The sequence below is a fragment of the Chelonia mydas genome, chromosome 3, assembly GCF_015237465.2.
Source record: "Chelonia mydas isolate rCheMyd1 chromosome 3, rCheMyd1.pri.v2, whole genome shotgun sequence".
Classification (NCBI taxonomy): Eukaryota; Metazoa; Chordata; order Testudines; family Cheloniidae; genus Chelonia; species Chelonia mydas.
Window position 1 is genome coordinate 83,496,106 of NC_057851.1, and position 19,207 is coordinate 83,515,312.

Here is a 19,207-nt window from a genome sequence, read left to right on the forward strand (position 1 = left end):
TGGGGAAACAAAGGGTCTCTCTGTCTGTGTGATGCTGTTGCCGGGAACAGAAAAGGAATGGAGTCTTAGAACTTAGTAAGTAATCTAGCTAGATATGCGTTAGATTCTGTTTTGTTTAAATGGCTGATAAAATAAGCTGTGGTGAATGGAATGTATATTCCTGTTTTTGTGTCTTTTTATAACTTAAGGGTTTGCCTAGAGGGATTCTCTATGTTTTGAATCTGATTACCCTGTAAGGTATTTACCATCCTGATTTTACAGAGGTGATTCTTTTACTTTTTTTCTTCAATTAAAATTCTTCTTTTAAGAACCTGATTGCTTTTTCATTATTGTTAAGATCCAAGGGTTTGGGTCTGTGTTCACCTATGCAAATTGGTGAGGATTTTTATCAAGCCTTCCCCAGGAAAGGGGGTGTAGGGTTTGGGAGGATTTTGGGGAAAAGACGTTTCCAAGCGGGCTCTTCCTGGTTATATATTTGTTAGACACTTGGTGGTGGCAGCAATAAAGTCCAAGGGCAAAAGGTAAAATAGTTTGTACCTTGGGGAAGTTTTAACCTAAGCTGGTAAAAATAAGCTTAGGGGGTTTTCATGCAGGTCCCCACATCTGTACCCTAGAGTTCAGAGTGGGGAAGGAACCTTGACAGCTCCCAGACTACTGCACTGGACAGCACGGGGAGGAGGTGACCAGCCCTCTGTGGAGAAAGAAGTGGTTTGGGACTATTTAAAAAAGCTGGATGAGCACAAGTCCATGGGGCCAGATGTGCTGCATTCGAGAGTGCTAAAGGAGTTGGCGGATGTGATTGCAGAGCCATTGGCCTTTATCTTTGAAAACTCATGGCGATCGGGGGAAGTCCCGGATGACTGGAAAAAGGCTAATGTAGTGCCCATCTTTTAAAAAGGGAAGAAGGAGGATCCGGCAAACTACAGGCCAGTCAGCCTTACTTCAGTCCCTGGAAAAATCATGGAGCAGGCCCTCAAGGAATCAATTCTGAAGCACTTAGAGGAGAGGAAAGTGATCAGGAACAGTCAGCATGGATTCACCAAGGGCAAGTCATGCCTGACTAATCTAATTGCCTTCTATGACGAGATAACTGGCTCTGAGGATGAGGGGAAAGCAGTGGACGTGTTATTCCTTGACTTTAGCAAAGCTTTTGACACCGTCTCCCACAGTATTCTTGTCAGCAAGTTAAAGAAGTATGGGCTGGATGAATGGACTATAAGGTGGATAGAAGGCTGGCTAGATCGTTGGGCTCAACGGGTAGTGATCAATGGCTCCAGGTCTAGTTGGCAGCCTGTATCAATCGGAGTGCCGCAAGGGTCAGTCCTGGGGCCGGTTTTGTTCAATATCTTCATAAATGATCTGGAGGATGGTGTGGATTGCACCCTCAGCAAGTTTGCAGATGACACTAAACTGGGAGGAGAGGTAGATACAATGGAGGGTAGGGATAGGATACAGAGGGACCTAGACAAATTAGAGGATTGGGCCAAAAGAAATCTGATGAGGTTCAACAACGAAAAGTGCAGAATCCTGCACTTAGGAAGGAAGAATCCCATGCATCGCTACAGACTAGGGACTGAATGGCTAGGCAGCAGTTCTGCAGAACTTAGGGGTTACAGTGGCCAAGAAGCTGGATATTAGTCAGCAGTGTGCCCTTGTTGCCAAGAAGGCCAATGGCATTTTGGGCTGTATAAATAGGGTCATTGCCAGCAGATCCAGGGATGTGATCGTTCCCCTCTATTCGACATTAGTGAGGCCTCATCTGGAGTACTGTGTCCAGTTTTGGGCCCCACACTACAAGAAGGATGTGAAAAAGTTGGAAAGTGATCAGCAGAGGGCAACAAAAATGATTAGGGGACTGGAACACATGACTTATGAGGAGAGGCTGAGGGAACTGGGATTTAGTCTGCAGAAGAGAAGAATGAGGGGGGATTTGATAGCTGCTTTCAACTACCTGAAAGGGGATTCCAAAGAGGATGGTTCTAGACTGTTCTCAGTGGTAGCAGATGACAGAACAAGGAGTAATGGTCTCAAGTTGCAGTGGGGGAGGTTTAGGTTGGATATTAGGAAAAACTTTTCACTAGGAGGGTGGTGAAGCACTGGAATGCGTTACCTAGGAAGGTGGTGGAATCTCCTTCCTTTGAGGTTTTTAAGGTCAGGCTTGACAAAGCCCTGGCTGGGATGATTTAGTTGGGGATTGGTCCTGCTTTGAGCAGGGGGTTGGACTAAATGACGTCCTGAGGTCCCTTCCAACCCTGATATTCTATGATTCTATGTATGCTAAGAAATGCTTCTTTTGGTTTTTTTGCTTCCTCCTGCATTGGGAGAAGGAGGACTGTGTGCATTCCTTGTAAATAAACAAGATTGCATCAAAGAAAATACCAGAATCAATTGTCAATTTCTATTTCCAATTTTAACAACCTAGAAGGCCCTGAATTTTGATTAGCTGCTCAGGTCAAAATAACTATAGTTAAGACAGTACTGTATTGCCAAAAACTACAGTGAGACATGAGCTTTAGTTTACTGATATGTGGTCATCTGTATTTTCACAGTATACATGTGTGCGGTAGAAAGATGTGTGGGTGTGTCTTTCTATATATGTGACACCAGAGATCTCAAGCACCAGTCCATTTCTTGATATATCCATGTAGCCTACATAGCCTATTCAGATTCTGCAAAATCTAAACTATTATTAAAAAAATAATAAATTTCTAGCCTTCATGGTTGCAAAGAAAACCTTCTAAATGTGATCAGAGTGTAACGAATATAGAATTGTCTTCCTAAGTGTACAAAGAGCTTGAATCAAAGAGTCAACAGGTGTAAATTACCTAGACACTCATTAATCTCATTGGGCATTTAACTCTGAATCCTAATAATGACATTTTAATGACCGGTGATATTACAAAATTGCTGATCTTTTTAGTGGATGAAATGGGGAATGGGGCAAGAGTGAAGCACTATATTTGTACTATACTATACTTTAACTACACGATAGTATATATTACTAACACAATACAATACCTGTACAGTTTTTAGCTGTTCTGGCATCTCCATAATAGCCAGGAGCACATTGTTCACACTTGAACCCTGTTGTATTGCGCAAGCAGTTGCGGCACTGGCCTGTCACTTCATCACAATCCTCAAAGATTAGGTTAGGATCTGAGTTTCCACTGCAGTCACATTTTTTACAAGTGCTTCCAATCAGCAAGGGATTTCCATAGTAACCTGGAGCACACCTGAGAAGAAATCCAAGCCCAAAGATGATTAATAATGATCACTTTCCCCTCTGCTGTATCATTTTTCTGTTCTTATTAGGCCACCAGGAATTGATGGTGACATTCTGCAAGTGCTAGTGAACAAAATTTAAATTATGACAGATGTTTTGTAATCTAATCTATCTAGGGATTTATAGCTCTGTGGCATTGAGGAACAAGTACTGCATCTAGAACACTTCTAGTTCATGATTACTTCAGTCCATATTTTTTTGTCTGTTTCTTTAGCAATGAAAATGTTTGTTACACAGTGCTTTTTGAAAGCATCACAAAACTATCTTGGCAGGTCACTCAGCAATTCTGGTGTTTATTTTATTCACTAACAGCTTCGGACTTCATGAACTATCTTGCATTATATGGGAGACGGGCAGAGGAGGTCAGCTTTCATGTTGCAAAAACAACCCGGGGAAGTCCAGATTCAGAGTCCATTTTATCTCCTCTATCTAAGTTCATAGCAGAAAGGATCTCTGTAAAATGGTTTGGTGTTTGCCAATCTCTATGATGGGGCAACTGGAGTTTTGCAAAACCTCAGTCAGATTTTGATAAAACCTAAACAAGATTTTACTCAAATCCACATTTCATTTTATCAGTATGCTACAAACTTGGGAGATTTGGGCAGATCGTTCTGATTTTGGCCTCTCTCTACATTTGTTTGGTTTGTTTTTTTTTGTGAAAGAAGAAAGGAGTTCTGATTGCCTTGAGCTTCCTCATCAGTGCTTTGACTATACTCACTTCCTAAAATCCCACAATAAAATCGTACATAAAATGAAAAGCATTTCCATATAATTCAAACTGACTTTAAACTGCTTGAATTAATTGCCTTTGTCAGTGAAGTGCATGTCCATGTGCACGAACTACTAGGATAACCTGACAGTAAGAAAAATGGTCTGTCATTTTGGTGACTTAGAGATAAATAATAAAGCCAGGCTCCATGGTTATGTGTCACCATAGCAGCAATCTGAATTCAGTTGTAATGATATACAGCCTGATTCTTCTCTCATCATCATCAGTTTAGCTCCACTGTTTTCCATGGAGATACTCCCAATGTACACTGGTGTGAGGGCAGAATTAGGCCCATAGTGTCTCATCCACATGGGCCCAAGTTTGGAGTGAAAAGAAATTGTGTTCAGCTTCAGGAGTTAGGGACAGTATGTCACTTGTGCCACTTCTCTGCACCAAAGCGTGGCAGTAACAGTTTCCGGAGGGAATTTTGCCATGGTATTCATCCTTCCAGTTCAATATTGCTAGTCAAGCACAGGCATTCCATTGGTAAAGATAGCAATGCCGCGATCCAGTCATGCTGACAGTCTTTTAAAGGCTTTTCACGCCCTCAGTTAGTACCAGCTAGTGGAGCTAGCCAATATTTTTCAAATGTCAACAACATTCTGAAGTTTGAAATATAGACAGGAAAAAATTCCTCTAATTTTTTGACCATCAGTAGAACTGGTTGAATTTTTTTGTATTTTCACATTTTGCCCTTAAAAAAAATATCTAGTTAGAGGTTTTTCATGTGGTCACCCATCTACTAGTAAGTGTTGTGTGACTACCAAATCGTTTCATATAGGCCACCGAACAAAACTCCAATAGAAATAACACTTGGACACTGCTAACCTGAGCTAGATTTAAATTAATGGCCTCCAGGTAAAAGACTCTGTATGCCATTACCACAGGACATTCCTTATAATGAAGATGAGGTGCTCAGTTTTTCTTCTCTGAAATACACTATTCAGCTGAAGTGCAGCTTTATACATGACAGAAATGTGTACAGCCATGCAGTCTCATTCCCACTCACGTGTTTGTGGGCATGGAGGTAACTGCTGTTTTTTATGACTGTCTGCCTCACTTCTATTAGCCATAGCTTATCAGCTGGAATAGCTGTTTAAAATGGACAGAAACGTTCAGAGCTGAAAATGCGCATGTGTCACTTTCACTTCCCCATGTCACATAACATTGACTTGGATTGCATCCAACTCCTCCGAATGTTGGCACTGAATGAGAAAAGCAAGGAAACTTGGACAGAAATACACTGCTCCATCTCCTTACTTTATGTCCCAAGGAAAGCTCCAAAGAAAAGGCCTTCTCCATTCCTGTCATGTCCCGATAAATGACTCTTCACTGCTAAATAAAAATATTTTCATTTCCATGTGATTTTTCAACGTCTCATTGTTGAAATAATGAGGTTAACAAATTCTCTCTCTTTTACCTCCAGGCATTTTTATTTCCTGTGATTATTGGCGGGTAAGATGTTAATTTCCCCTCCAGTAACCGTGGCAATGGAACCTTTCCTCTCTGTCCACCATGGATGCCAAGGCACTTTTTCTATAGAGAAGCTTGTAATAATTAGAAAATAACAAAAACTGGATTTCATTTGTTACTGCCATAATGCCTCATTTTTTAAAGCAATGAACAAAAGGATTTCACTCGCTCACAACTTTACACTTGGGGATTGAGAAGTCATTTTCACAATTCCTAGCAAAAATCTCCATGGTTTCCCAACATTACGTGTTGGAACTAACTGAAGAATAAGTCAGGCAGTTCTGTGCCAAGCCTCCCGAGCAGAACAAGAAAACCTCTCACACAGAAGCCAGAGGAAATGAGGCAGCTTGCTTCCCAGTGCACTGCAAGAGCACACATGCTGTTACATCCCTTCACGTCCTGCCGCTTACTACCCTGAAGTGCCAGTCACATTCCTTAGACCTGTACAGAGGGGTGGGAACAGGTCTGATTCCACCTTGGCCCTTTTGAGGTCCTGGGCAGTCCCCGGGGAGCAGGAAAGTAGGCAGGGATCAGTACTTGTGCACCTCAGAGTGCAGGGGCTGTAACATGGCTGTTACATAGGAATGGAGTGAAAATCTTTGTGCTCCACCCCCACTGTACACCATGTCAGGGGCAGGCATGACATGGGCCTAAAGTAACATTTACATGTGATCTTGTGGAAATTAAAGGTCAAAAACTGAAAAGTGCCAGATTAGCAACCTTTATCGGTCTTCCATGTCTGCACATGTGGTAGAGTCCAAACAGCCCAGCACTGCCCTGGACATGTATCCCCCCACCAATATAAAGGATCTCCTATGGGAGAGAGTAGGGGCATGCACAGGGTGTGTGGGGGGGAAGCAGAGGCATGGGATCCCCCAATAATCAGCAGGGGCACAGAACTCCTCTGGCCCCGGGGCCATAGCAGGTGCTGACAGCTCCTCCAGCCTCCGGGCTTTGCGGGGAGAGTGAGTGAGTGAACTCCTCCAGACCCGGGGCCACAGGGAGGACAGCAAGCTCCTCTGGTCCTGGGGCTGTGGCCGGGGCACAGAACATGCCCCTCGAAAAGTTTCAAATTTTTATTCCTGCACACTCCCCGGGGAAAGAGAGAAAGTCACTCTCCACACCAACTGAATCACTAGTCTGACAACTGACTGACACTGAGCTAGTGCTCAGTGAGAGGGTCCTCTTGGAACAGGATGGTGACCACCACCTCATTTCATCCAGGCCCCATATATAGCCATCAGAAGATAAAGACTTTTCATTACTGCTGACATAGATTGGATTGCAATTAACAGCCTAGAAGAGAAAAGATCCATCCACCATTACTAATCACTTAACCAACTTGCCCTCACTGACTTGGGCTAACTGCTTTCTTCTTCCTTTCTTCTCCTTTGCCTGCTCTTATCTTTTTCCTCTGGTACACGAAAAGCTGGCCAGTGGCTATTAGAAACCAGATAAAGTAAGTTGACATTATCCTTTTCTGCCACTCTGAATAGAAATATGTCTGTTACCCTTTTCACAGAACTTCATTCATTTGTAGTCTAGTGTGACATTTTAATAACCAGTGAGAAATCTTACCAAGCTTTTAATTGTCTATATTGTCCTACGTTTGCATATATGACATTCCAGAAGAATAACAGTATATAGTCAGACTGGAAACAAGTTTATTTCATTTTTATGCTCTCCATCTGCAGTAGCTTTACTTGTAAAATTGTAACTGTGGCCACTTTAAAGGTTCAAAAGGTAGTATATTGACACTTTGAGTTACTTGCATTTACAAGAAATTATTTTATTTAGGAGGTAACTGTAGCTTTTACTTTGTGACAAAATCTCATTTGTTTCCTTGCTCTTTACACACAAACTCTCTCCTTTGGATATTTGGCATCCATTTTACCCCTCATTCATAGTACAGTTATGCACTGGTTGCACACAATCTTCCATTGGAGTTAATCGACTGAATTCTCTGTAACACCAGAGATCTTACTGGGTACAAAGGATGGGATGGGGAGCCAGAGCCAGATGAGGCCTCCATATCTTGTGCTACTCAGCCCCGTTGTAAATTAGAGCAACTTTAACTTATATCCTCAATGACCTTATGCAAGTGGCAGCGTAAACAGGTCTCCATTGACTTCAATGGAATGTCACATATTAACGTCACACTTTCACTGTGAATAAGCATAACAGAAGCTGGTAGTTCACAACATTAAATTGTGTTGTACTATATAGCTCTGTCTGTTTGTATACATTGTCATTCTTGATATGTAGTAGCAGAAATCGTTCGAGGACATATAGACAATCTGACAATCTGAGAGCTTGACCAGGATTGCTCAATTCACTTTTTATTGAGATGTATCATTTGAAATGTATTCCAAGTTTAAATAATAAATATATATCTGCTTGTTAATAATTTGATCAGATATTATGATTTCTCTCTGGTTCTGAAAAAAATTCACTGGTAGAACTACCATTTTTTTTTTTAGGAAAGGGGATTAGGAGGCATATTGCTAATTTTAAATTCAGCTGCTAGTTGTATCCAGCATACTACAATTCTGTTCCTTTGAAGAAGCTGGTTTCATGAAGATAAAATGCAATACCTAGACAAAAAATATAAAATGCAGGTCTTTCTCCTGCACCTGTTGAAGTCAGTGGCAAACTTCTATTGGTTTCAGTGCAAGATCAGGCTCTTAGGCAGACAGACATAATATAATTCACTGAATGTCAAGCACAGAAGAATTCTCCCCAGTGTGTGAAACTCTCTTAAGGGCTTTGGAACATTGGCAAACTTGACCAGCCATTCATACTGCTAGTCTGCTTACCTTTCACAGTTGGGTCCTGCATAGTTTTCTTTACAGACACAGCGCACTACCCCACTTTTCCTGTGACAGGAAACTGCAAAACTAGAATTGCATATAAAAAAAAAATCAATCAGGGCAGCCAACACTTATTAATAGCCTATGTACACATGCTGTATTTTGTGAACATTTGTTATTTATATGACCTTTGGGCCAATCCTACTTGGTGCTGAGTGCCCTCAGTTCCTACTGAGGTCAATAGGAGCTGAATGTACACTACACCTGGTCTTTTTATTTTCACCTATAAAAACCATGCATACCTATGGCACTATATAAATCGTAAAAAGATGCAGACTTCCTTCTTGCAGCCTAGCTCAGACACACTTACATGCTTCTATACATATATTATAAATAAGAAACTTGCGTTCTTTCCAGACTATACAGTGATTCTTATATTTCCTGTGAACTTGTCTCCTCTATTTTATTTCAGAATGTTTAAACTAACATGTTGTTTTTGAAATATGTTGGATCAAGTTCTTTGGGAACTAAAATCTTATATTTAACCATAGGAAAGGTACAATAGGAAAGGTACAGTACAGGCAGCGGCAGTGTAAGTTTCCTTACACAATCCCCACAGACTGTCTCAAAGGCGTCCTGTAGGAATCAGAGTAGATCCTCAGATGGTGTAATTTGGAATAGTTCAATTGATTTCCATTGAAGTCAATGGAACGATGATGATTTGCACCAGCCAGGGATCTACTCTACCACCTCCAGGAGATTAGTCTACAAATCTGTTCAACCCTTGGCCTCTGCTGAGACTGCCAGCCAGGGTGCCAGTTTGTGCTGCTTGTGGTGGGGGTTCTGTGCCGGGATTTTTAACAGCATGTTATTCTAACATCATAGCTTCCTTTACCCCTTGTGGTCTTTAATTTTCAGAATCAAGTTTCAGTTTCTTAAAATAAACAAATAACCACGTTACAATATGCAAAACAAAAATTATTTGAAATGGAGGTTAGCCCCTAAAAATGACCACAACTTGGTTCGTAAAGACAGGAAAAGTACCAAACCTTGCACAATTGAATCAGGGCGATGTGTCTTAGATACAGTTACAGACAAAAATGGGCACACAATTCTAAAGACATCCTTAGTGAGTTTGGAAAATATGGGGCCAGATTCTCTCCTGCACTGACACCCATTCAGCACGGGCAGGGAGCAGGAAGGTTGTCAGGGAACCAATTATAGCTCCATGACTCTTTAACTGCATGCTCCTTGGTTCTTGGCCTAATCTTATTCTAATTTATCTTAGCTGGCTATTGCCCTCAAAGTACTATGTGCCAGCTGAGAACTAGCAGAGAGAGCAGAGCACCACAAAGTGTACTTTTCCCAACACACTGCCTTTGCCTGGATTAGTGAGTGGTTTGTGTAGGAACTGGCTCTGACAGCTTTATGCCAGTTGAGAGCTCCCCTAGCACAGGGACACTCTCAGTTGGGCATATGTGGCCAGATTCCACCCCCGTTGTGTAGCTCAGGCTATACAAAGGGGCCAGAACAGGGGACGAGAATCTGGTCCATGTACTAGTCCCAGGAACAAGCAACAATAAAAGTGTATAAATAGTTCCTTCACTGTTTCTGTTCCCATCAGTATTTCAAAGCTAATGTTTTCCAGAGTAAAGTCAACGATCTGTTGGCCTTGTTTGGAGACATTTATACAACCAGACAGAATTTAAAATGAGACTCTCTTGATGAAATTCCCAGATTATCTTCTGTAACATTTTGATGTGAACATGCCAAGAAAATTACAATACTTTGGCAGTTTCCTCTCTTCCGGTATACAGGCTAATTCCTTAAAACATTTGAAGTTATTACTTTGTGGATTTAAGTTATGAAGTATGACCAAAGTCTTCCTGGGTCTTTATATTTCTTTAGGGTTTTTTTTTTAAAGGTCATAACATTCCCTGAGGTTTAAAATTAAGTAACATCTGCTAGCCTCCATCCAATTTTTCCAAAGAGATGTCATTTCACTTAATGGGAACTATTACAAAAGTTCCCAGGATAGCAGATATGAAGATATTCTGGCCAGACAAAAAACTAAAGCCATACAAATGAATCTCAAGAACAACAGTGGATCTAATGATTCTGTCAGCTTAGAGATTTGGATGCAGAGTTGGTCTGTCTGTTTGAGTGTTATGAATCCATTGGTTATGTTATTTCTAGGGCTAAAACTTTTGTTGAAAAATGGAGTAGAAAGCAATATCGTCTGTACATTTCCTCTTTAAAGCCTTGGTAACTTCTTGGTGGAGGCACCTTCTTGTTTTACTATAAATAAAGTAAGAATAAGGTGAAATGATAAAAAAAGAAAAAAGGATGTCATAGAATATCAGGGTTGGAAGGGACCTCAGGAGATCATCTAGTCCAACCCCCTGCTCAAAGCAGGACCAATCCCCAATCAAATCATCCCAGCCAAGGCTTTGTCAAGCCTGACCTTAAAAACTTCCAAGGAAGGAGATTCTACCATCTCCCTAGGTAACGCATTCCAGTGTTTCACCACCCTCCTAGTGAAAAAGTTTTTCCTAATATCCAACCTAAACCTCCCCCACTGCAACTTGAGACCATTACTCCTTGTCCTGTCCTCTTCTACCACTGAGAATAGTCTAGAACCATCCTCTCTGGAACCACCTCTCAGGTAGTTGAAAGCAGCTATCAAATCCCCCCTCATTCTTCTCTTCTGCAGACTAAACAATCCCAGTTCCCTCAGCCTCTCCTCATAAGTCATGTGTTCCAGACCCCTGATCATTTTTGTTGCCCTTCGCTGGACTCTCTCCAATTTATCCACATCCTTCTTGTAGTGTGGGGCCCAAAACTGGACACAGTACTCCAGATGAGGCCTCACCAATGTCGAATAGAGGGGAACGATCACGTCCCTCGATCTGCTGGCAATGCCCCTACTTATACATCCCAAAATGCCATTGGCCTTCTTGGCAACAAGGGCACACTGCTGACTCATATCCAGCTTCTCGTCCACTGTAACCCCTAGGTCCTTTTCTGCAGAACTGCTGCCTAGCCATTCGGTCCCTAGTCTGTAGCTGTGCATTGGGTTCTTCCGTCCTAAGTGCAGGACCCTGCACTTATCCTTATTGAACCGCATCAGGTTTCTTTTGGCCCAATCCTCCAATTTGTCTAGGTCCCTCTGTATCCTATCCCTGCCCTCCAGCATATCTACCACTCCTCCCAGTTTAGTATCATCCGCAAATTTGGTGAGAGTGCAATCCACACCATCCTCCAGATCATTTATGAAGATATTGAACAAAACCGGCCCCAGGACCGACCCCTGGGGCACTCCACTTGACACCGGCTGCCAACTAGACATGGAGCCATTGATCACTACCCGTTGAGCCCGACAATCTAGCCAACTTTCTACCCACCTTATAGTGCATTCATCCAGCCCATACTTCTTTAACTTGCTGACAAGAATACTGTGGGAGACCGTGTCAAAAGCTTTGCTAAAGTCAAGAAACAATACATCCACTGCTTTCCCTTCATCCACAGAATCAGTAATCTCATCATAGAAGGCTATTAGATTAGTCAGATGTATCTCTTTGAACCCTGTTGTTTGAGCCTGAAGATTACAACATAAATATAATAATTTATTATTTATTGTTTGCATATCAGTAGCTTCTAGAGTGGGGTGGGCAAACTTTTTGGCCCGAGGGCCACATCTAGTTGGGGAAATTGTATGCAAGGCCATGAATGTAGGGCTGGGGCAGGAGGTTGGGGTGCGAGAGGGAGTGTGGGGTGTGGTGTGCAGGAAGGGGCTCAGGGCAGGGGGTTGGGGTTCAGGAGGGATGTGGGGTGTGGCAGGGGGCTCAGGGCAGGGCCTCAGGGGCTCAGGGCAGGGGTTTGAGGTGCAGGAGGGGGTAAAGAGTGTGGAAGGGGGCTCATGGAAGGGGGCTGGGTGCAGGAGGGGGTGCGGAGTGCAGGAGGGGGCTCAGGGCAGAGGGTTGGGGTGCAGGAGGGGTGTGGCAGGGGCTCAAGGCAGGGGTTAGGGGGCTCAGGGCAGAGGTGTGGGGTGCAGGAGGGGTTCAGGGTGCAGGCTCCAGCCTGGTGCCGCTTACCTCAAGTTGCTCCAGGGTGGCAGCAGTGCGCTAAGGCAGGCTCCCTGCCTGCCCTGGCCCCACGCCACTCCCAGAAGTGGCCAGTATATCTGGCAGCGGCTCCTGGGGGTGGGGTGGGGCAAGCAGCTCTCCCTGTAGGAACCCCCCTGAAGCTGCGATTCCACGTTCCCGGTCAATGGGAGTTGTGGGGGGCGGTGCCTGCAGGTGAGGACAGCGCACGGAGCCATCTGCCCCCCCCACCAGGGGCCACAGGGACGTGGTGCTGGCCGCTTCTGGGAGCCGCACTGGGCCAGGGCAGGCAGGGAGCCGGCCTTAGCCCCGCTGCGCCACAGGGCTGGCAATCCTGCAAGCCGGATTGAAAGCCATGAGGGCCAGATCTGGCCCATGGGCCGTAGTTTGCCCTCCCTTGTTCTAGAGGCCTCACCTGAGGTCAGGATCCCTGTGTGCTAGGTGCTGTATATACAGACAGTCCTTGCCCATTACAGGCAATCAGCATTTAAACACCAATATGTTGCAAAATGGGCTATGATATTATTACTTTGAGTTCTGAGCTTCGTTCACTCTAGTAGTCTGAAATAGGAAAGGAGTCAAGGTAGTGGGGACTGGTATGGCAAGACAATAAGGTTTTCATCACCAACAACAGGCAGTAATTTTAGGTGAGTGTCTTTAAACTAGGAATGATTGTTCTTCACTCCCTAAAAATGGTAATTTAGGCTCAGACACAATCCTTTCGGAAAAGCTAATGGGACAATGAACAATAAAGCTGTAGCTGAAAGGAAGGTGTGTAGCCAGTTAGGAAAAATATAATATGCTAGTATAAAGGGGAACAAGGGCCAATTAGCCCCTACACAATAAAAGTAACACGAGCCAAATGTTAGATATAACATTCCAGTAGACACAGAAAGCATTTAAATAGACATTTTGATGTAAGACTGGCAGAGATTCCTTTTCTAACAGTATAGTCATTTCTTATTTAGTAAGCATATGAGTGGAAATACAGAATCACTAATAATTAGAGCTCAACATTTTCTGATTAAAGGCTTTTTCATCAGAAAATGTCAATTTGTTGAAACCAAAAAAACATTTCATGGGAACATATTGGTTTCAATGGAAAAAAGTTTCTCGGGTCCAAGATGGAGTTTCAGAGAAAGACCCAAATAGTCTGGTGGTAACGCCCCCATCTGGGAGGTTCAAGTCCATTCTTTGCCTTTTGTGGAGAAATGACTTGAACGTGGATTTTCCACAGCTCAGGTGAGCTTCCAAACTACTGAGGTGGGTCTCTCTCTTTTTAAAAATGTTTGAAAGGTCTCCATTTCATTCAAAATTGGACTGAAAATAAATGGTGAAACTTCATTTTGTGAAATGGAATTCTTGTTTAGTGGCCAGCTCTACTAATAACTGTCAAGATCATAGGATATGAACATAACAATTCTGAGAGTAAAGTTGCAGAGCAATTTAAATACTTCTGTAACACTGTAATCACTCACACTAAGAAAAACAACTTTTTAGTTTTGTAGTTTAGGTTTGAAGTAGATTTAGGGGTTAGGGTACTGTCAAGGTTCCTTCCCCACTCTGAACGCTAGGGTACAGATGTGGGGACCTGCATGAAAACCTCCTAAGCTTATCTTTACCAGCTTAGGTCAAAACTTCCCCAAGGTACAAAATATTCCACCCTTTGTCCTTGGATTGGCTGCTACCACCACCAAACAAATACTGGTTACTGGGGAAGAGCTGTTTGGAAACGTCTTTCCCCCCAAATACTTCCCAAAACCTTGCACCCCACTTCCTGGACAAGGTTTGGTAAAAAGCCTCACCAATTTGCATAGGTGACCACAGACCCAAACCCTTGGATCTGAGAACAATGAAAAAGCACTCAGTTTTCTTACAAGAAGACTTTTAATAGAAATAGGAGTAAATAGAAGTAAAGAAATCCCCTCTGTAATGGATGGTAGATACCTTACAGGGTAATTAGATTCAAAACATAGAGAATCCTTCTAGGCAAAACCTTAAGTTACAAAAAAGATACACAGACAGAAATAGTTATTCTATTCAGCACAATTCTTTTCTCAGCCATTTAAAGAAATCATAATCTAACGCATACCTAGCTAGATTACTTACTAAAAGTTCTAAGACTCCATTCCTGTTCTATCCCCAACAAAAGCAGCATATAGACAGACAGAGACCCTTTGTTTCTCTCCCTCCTCCCAGCTTTTGAAAGTATCTTGTCTCCTTATTGGTCATTTTGGTCAGGTGCCAGCAAGGTTACCTTTAGCTTCTTAACCCTTTACAGGTGAGAGGAGTTTTCCTCTGGCCAGGAGGGATTTTAAAGGGGTTTACCCTTCCCTTTATATTTATGACAGGTACACTTAAAAAACTTCGGATTTAATTTGGTATTATTTATTAGTAAGTCCTTGTCATATATTATGTGGAAATAGTGTCACAGGTAAAAGCTAAAACAGATTATTATAGTACATGGGCTTGCTCCTGCTCCCACTGAAGTCAGAGCTAAAACTCCCATTGAATTCAGTGGAAGCAGGACCACCTCTTACAGTTATTAGTAATTTTAAGGTACATAAACTTCAGTAGCAAGACAGCACCAAAATGGGAGGATACTTACAGGCCAGTGATGAAATCCTGGCTCCATTGAAGTTAACAGGAGTTTTGTCATTGATTTTAAAAAGGGACAGAGTTTCATCCAAAGAGCCCAAATGAAAGACACAAGACAGTTACTCATGCAGAAGCGTAGGGCTTGTCTACACAATGTCAGGGTGTGAATCTACTCTAGCTTGCCATGTAGTAACTTGCTATGTGGATCGTGCTACAGTGCAGTGAACATTTTGGAATAGGGTTTAGCGTTCTGCTGCTTGAAAGTGTAATATGCCAAGCTGCATTCTGGGACTTTCACTGCACTTCAGCAATGTCTACGTGGGTATTATTGCATGATAAGCTGGTGCACTATAAATTCACTTGCTGTGCAGTAACTTGCCATGTAAACAAGCCATAAATGCCAAGATTCATCCCCTTAGCATAGATACAGGTTTCAGAGTAGCAGCCGTGTTAGTCTGTATTCACAAAAAGAAAAGGAGTACTTGTGGCACCTTAGAGACTAACCAATTTATTTGAGCATAAGCTTTCGTGAGCTACAGCTCACTTCATCGGATGCATAAAGTGGAAAATACAGTGAGGAGATTTATATACACAGAGACCATGAAAAAATACGCATTGTAAGGAGAGTGATCACTTAAGATGAGCTATTACCAGCAGGAGAGTGGGGTGGGGAGAGAGAAAACCTTTTGAAGTGATAATCAAGGTGGGCCATTTCCAGCACATTTCCAGGAGTTAACAAGAACGTCTGAGGAACAGTGGGGGGAAGGGAGGGAGGAATAAACAAGGGGAAATAGTTTTACTTAGTATAATGACTCAACCACTCCCAGTCTCTATTCAAGCCTAAGTTAATTGTATCCAATTTGCAAATTAAGGTTGAAGGTGATGGCTAGCCTGCAACTAAAACCTCTCCAATGCATTATCAAGGATCTACAACCTATCCTGAAGGACGACCCATCACTCTCACAAATCTTGGGAGACAGGCCAGTCCTTGCCTACAGACAGCCCCCCAACCTGAAGCAAATACTCACGAGCAACCACACACCACACAACAGAACCACTAACCCAGGAACTTATCCTTGCAACAAAGCCCGTTGCCAACTGTGCCCACATATCTATTCAAGGGACGCCATCATAGGGCCTAATCACATCAGCCACACTATCAGAGGCTCGTTCACCTGCACATCTACCAATGTGATATATGCCATCATGTGCCAGCAATGCCCCTCTGCCATGTACATTGGTCAAACTGGACAGTCTCTATGTAAAAGAATAAATGGACACAAATCAGATGTAAAGAATTATAACGTTCATAAACCAGTCGGAGAACACTTCAATCTCTCTGGTCACTAGAAGAAAAGGAGTACTTGTGGCACCTTAGAGACTAACCAATTTATTTGAGCATGAGCTTTCGTGAGCTACAGCTCACTTCATCGGATGCATACTGTGGAAACTGCAGAAGACATTATATGCACAGAGACCATGAAACAATACCTCCTCCCACCCCACTCTCCTGCTGGTAATAGCTTATCTAAAGTGATATCAAGTTGGGCCATTTCCAGCACAAATCCAGGTTTTCTCACCCTCCGCCCCCCCCGCCACAAACTCACTCTCCTGCTGGTAATAGCCCATGCAAAGTGACCACTCTCTTCACAATGTGTTTCCAGCTGGAAATGGCCCACCTTGATTTTCATGCATGTTGTAAGGAGAGTGGTCACTTTGGATAGGCTATTACCAGCAGGAGAGTGAGTTTGTGTGTGTGGTTTTTGGAGGGGGGTGAGGGGGTGAGAGAACCTGAATTTGTGCAGGAAATGGCCCACCTTGATTGTCATACACATTGTGAAGAGAGTGGTCACTTTGCATGGGCTATTACCAGCAGGAGAGTGAGTTTGTGTGTGTGGGGGGGGGCGGAGGGTGAGAAAACCTGGATTTGTGCTGGAAATGGCCCAACTTGATGATCACTTTAGATAAGCTATTACCAGCAGGAGAGTGGGGTGGGAGGAGGTATTGTTTCATGGTCTCTGTGCATATAATGTCTTCTGCAGTTTCCACAGTATGCATCCGATGAAGTGAGCTGTAGCTCACGAAAGCTCATGCTCAAATAAATTGGTTAGTCTCTAAGGTGCCACAAGTACTCCTTTTCTTTTTGCGAATACAGACTAACACGGCTGTTACTCTGAAATCTGGTCACTAGATTTCTGATCTAAAAGTGACTATTCTTCAACAAAAAAAACTTCGAAAACAGATTCGAACGAGAGACTGCTGAATTGGAATTAATTTGCAAATTGGATACAATTAACTTAGGTTTGAATAGAGACTGGGAGTGGTTGAGTCATTATACTAAGTAAAACTATTTTCCCTTGTTTATTGCTCCCCTCCTTCCCCCCACTGTTCCTCAGACGTTCTTGTTAACTCCTGGAAATGTGCTGGTAATGGCCCACCTTGATTATCACTTCAAAAGGTTTTCTCTCCCCTCACCCCACTCTCCTGCTGGTAATAGCTCATCTTAAGTGATCACTCTCCTTACTATGTGTATTTTTTCATGGTCTCTGTGTATATAAATCTCCTCACTGTATTTTCCACTTTATGCATCCGATGAAGTGAGCTGTAGCTCACGAAAGCTTATGCTCAAATAAATTGGTTAGTCTCTAAGGTGCCACAAGTACTCCTTTTCTTTTAGCATAGATAATATTTCTGATAACCTCATGTTTCTGTATTTCTGAGGTAAATATAATTTACAGCAATGAGAGTAAAGCATGGAATGGAGATAAATTTAGGTTTGAAATAAAGGACTCCCTAGTAAAGAAGGGCAGTTGGGGGAGATTGGGCCAGATCTTCAGCTGGTATAAATCAGTGTAGCTTCAGTGAAGCCAATGGAATTACACTGATTTACTTCAGCTGGGGGCCAGCCCTATACTTCCATGTTCTCCCAGCACAACTTTAATACATCTCTATTTTATGGTGCCACAGATAAAACATATGCAAAAGGATAAGGATGCTATCGTGTCCCACGAAAATCTGGATGTTCAAGAAAACTGTGCTCTGCACCCTGAAATGGCTTTTGTGTGGCAAACAGCCATATGAAAAAAATTCAATTTCATTTATTGAACAAAGGAGCTGTCTGACTGTTCTGTTTCTACTTATGTGTTCTTGCTATTGTCTCAGTTAGCGACATGAATAAATAACACAATTCCCATGTGAACTCATTCACCTGGATGGCCTTGCATAAATATAGTAAAATGTAGGTGCTCAGACAATTGTGAAAAAAAATTGGACATCCTTTCTCCTCACCCTCTTGGGCATTTTCTCTAATCCAGTCAGGGATATAGTTTTTTCAGTCATAGCTATTCTCCATCTTGCAGTCCTCATGTGCATATAGCTCTTATGAAAGTCAGGAAGTGTTTTGTGGGACTGTGAGCTTTGGCCCAGCTGTGATTTTGAGCCTGTGCCTCTGAGCAGCTGAACAAAATGCAAATTTCTCACTTTCAGGCTGTGCTAAAGAGCAGTCCTATAGCAACTGTAAGAAGTAACATGAAATAAAGGGAAAGAAATTCAGTGTAGAAAAGGACTAAAACCTGCTGGTTGAAAGTGGAATGGGAAACAAAGAGAAAGTAGCTGGCTCACTAAAAAGGTCTTTGACCTACAGTGAAATATTTAGAGGTACATAATCCTGTCAGTGTAATGGGATATGCATAGATATCCATTCAGATGGAATACAGTGATAAGTAATTGAATGCTGATTTCTTCTGCTATGACATTGATGTGCTATTAAAGCTCTCTAACAGAAAGCCACATCTTCTGGTTAATTGGTATCTCTGAAACCACAGGGAATAATGACTGCTATAAATGTCCTCTTATTGGCCTGGACCTGTATTTTCTGTCAGGCTTCAGAAATTCATATACAAAAGCAGGCTATGCATTAGTAGAAATTAGAGTTACTGTCTGTCACTTGTACCACTTCTGAAGTTGGATGCATTAATTTAAATATCAGATTCTGTGCTTTCATTAACCAGGTCAAGCTACCATTTGCTTGGGTCTGTGTCATGCTAAGGCAGTGGTGCCCAAACTTTTCCTGTCATGCCCCCCCTTACCAGTAATGGAATATGTCTGCGCCCCCTCCCACCATTACTGCTCAGATGGCTCAGCAGAGGAGCTGGAGTTGAAGGCAGAGCTG

At 42.6% G+C, this 19,207-nt stretch overlaps 1 protein-coding gene across 2 annotated transcripts in view; it reads right to left on the reverse strand.

The window, feature by feature from the left end:
• LAMA4 (laminin subunit alpha 4) overlaps positions 1-19,207 on the reverse strand; it is a 153,929-nt gene that overhangs the window by 88,292 nt on the left and 46,430 nt on the right. For both annotated transcript variants that reach the window (XM_037894659.2, XM_043542824.1), the window contains 2 exons: positions 8,342-8,422; positions 3,019-3,233 (listed from right to left, as the gene is read on the reverse strand). In XM_037894659.2, the coding sequence (XP_037750587.1) occupies positions 3,019-3,233; positions 8,342-8,422 (296 nt within the window). The remainder of the gene's footprint in view (positions 1-3,018; positions 3,234-8,341; positions 8,423-19,207) is intronic.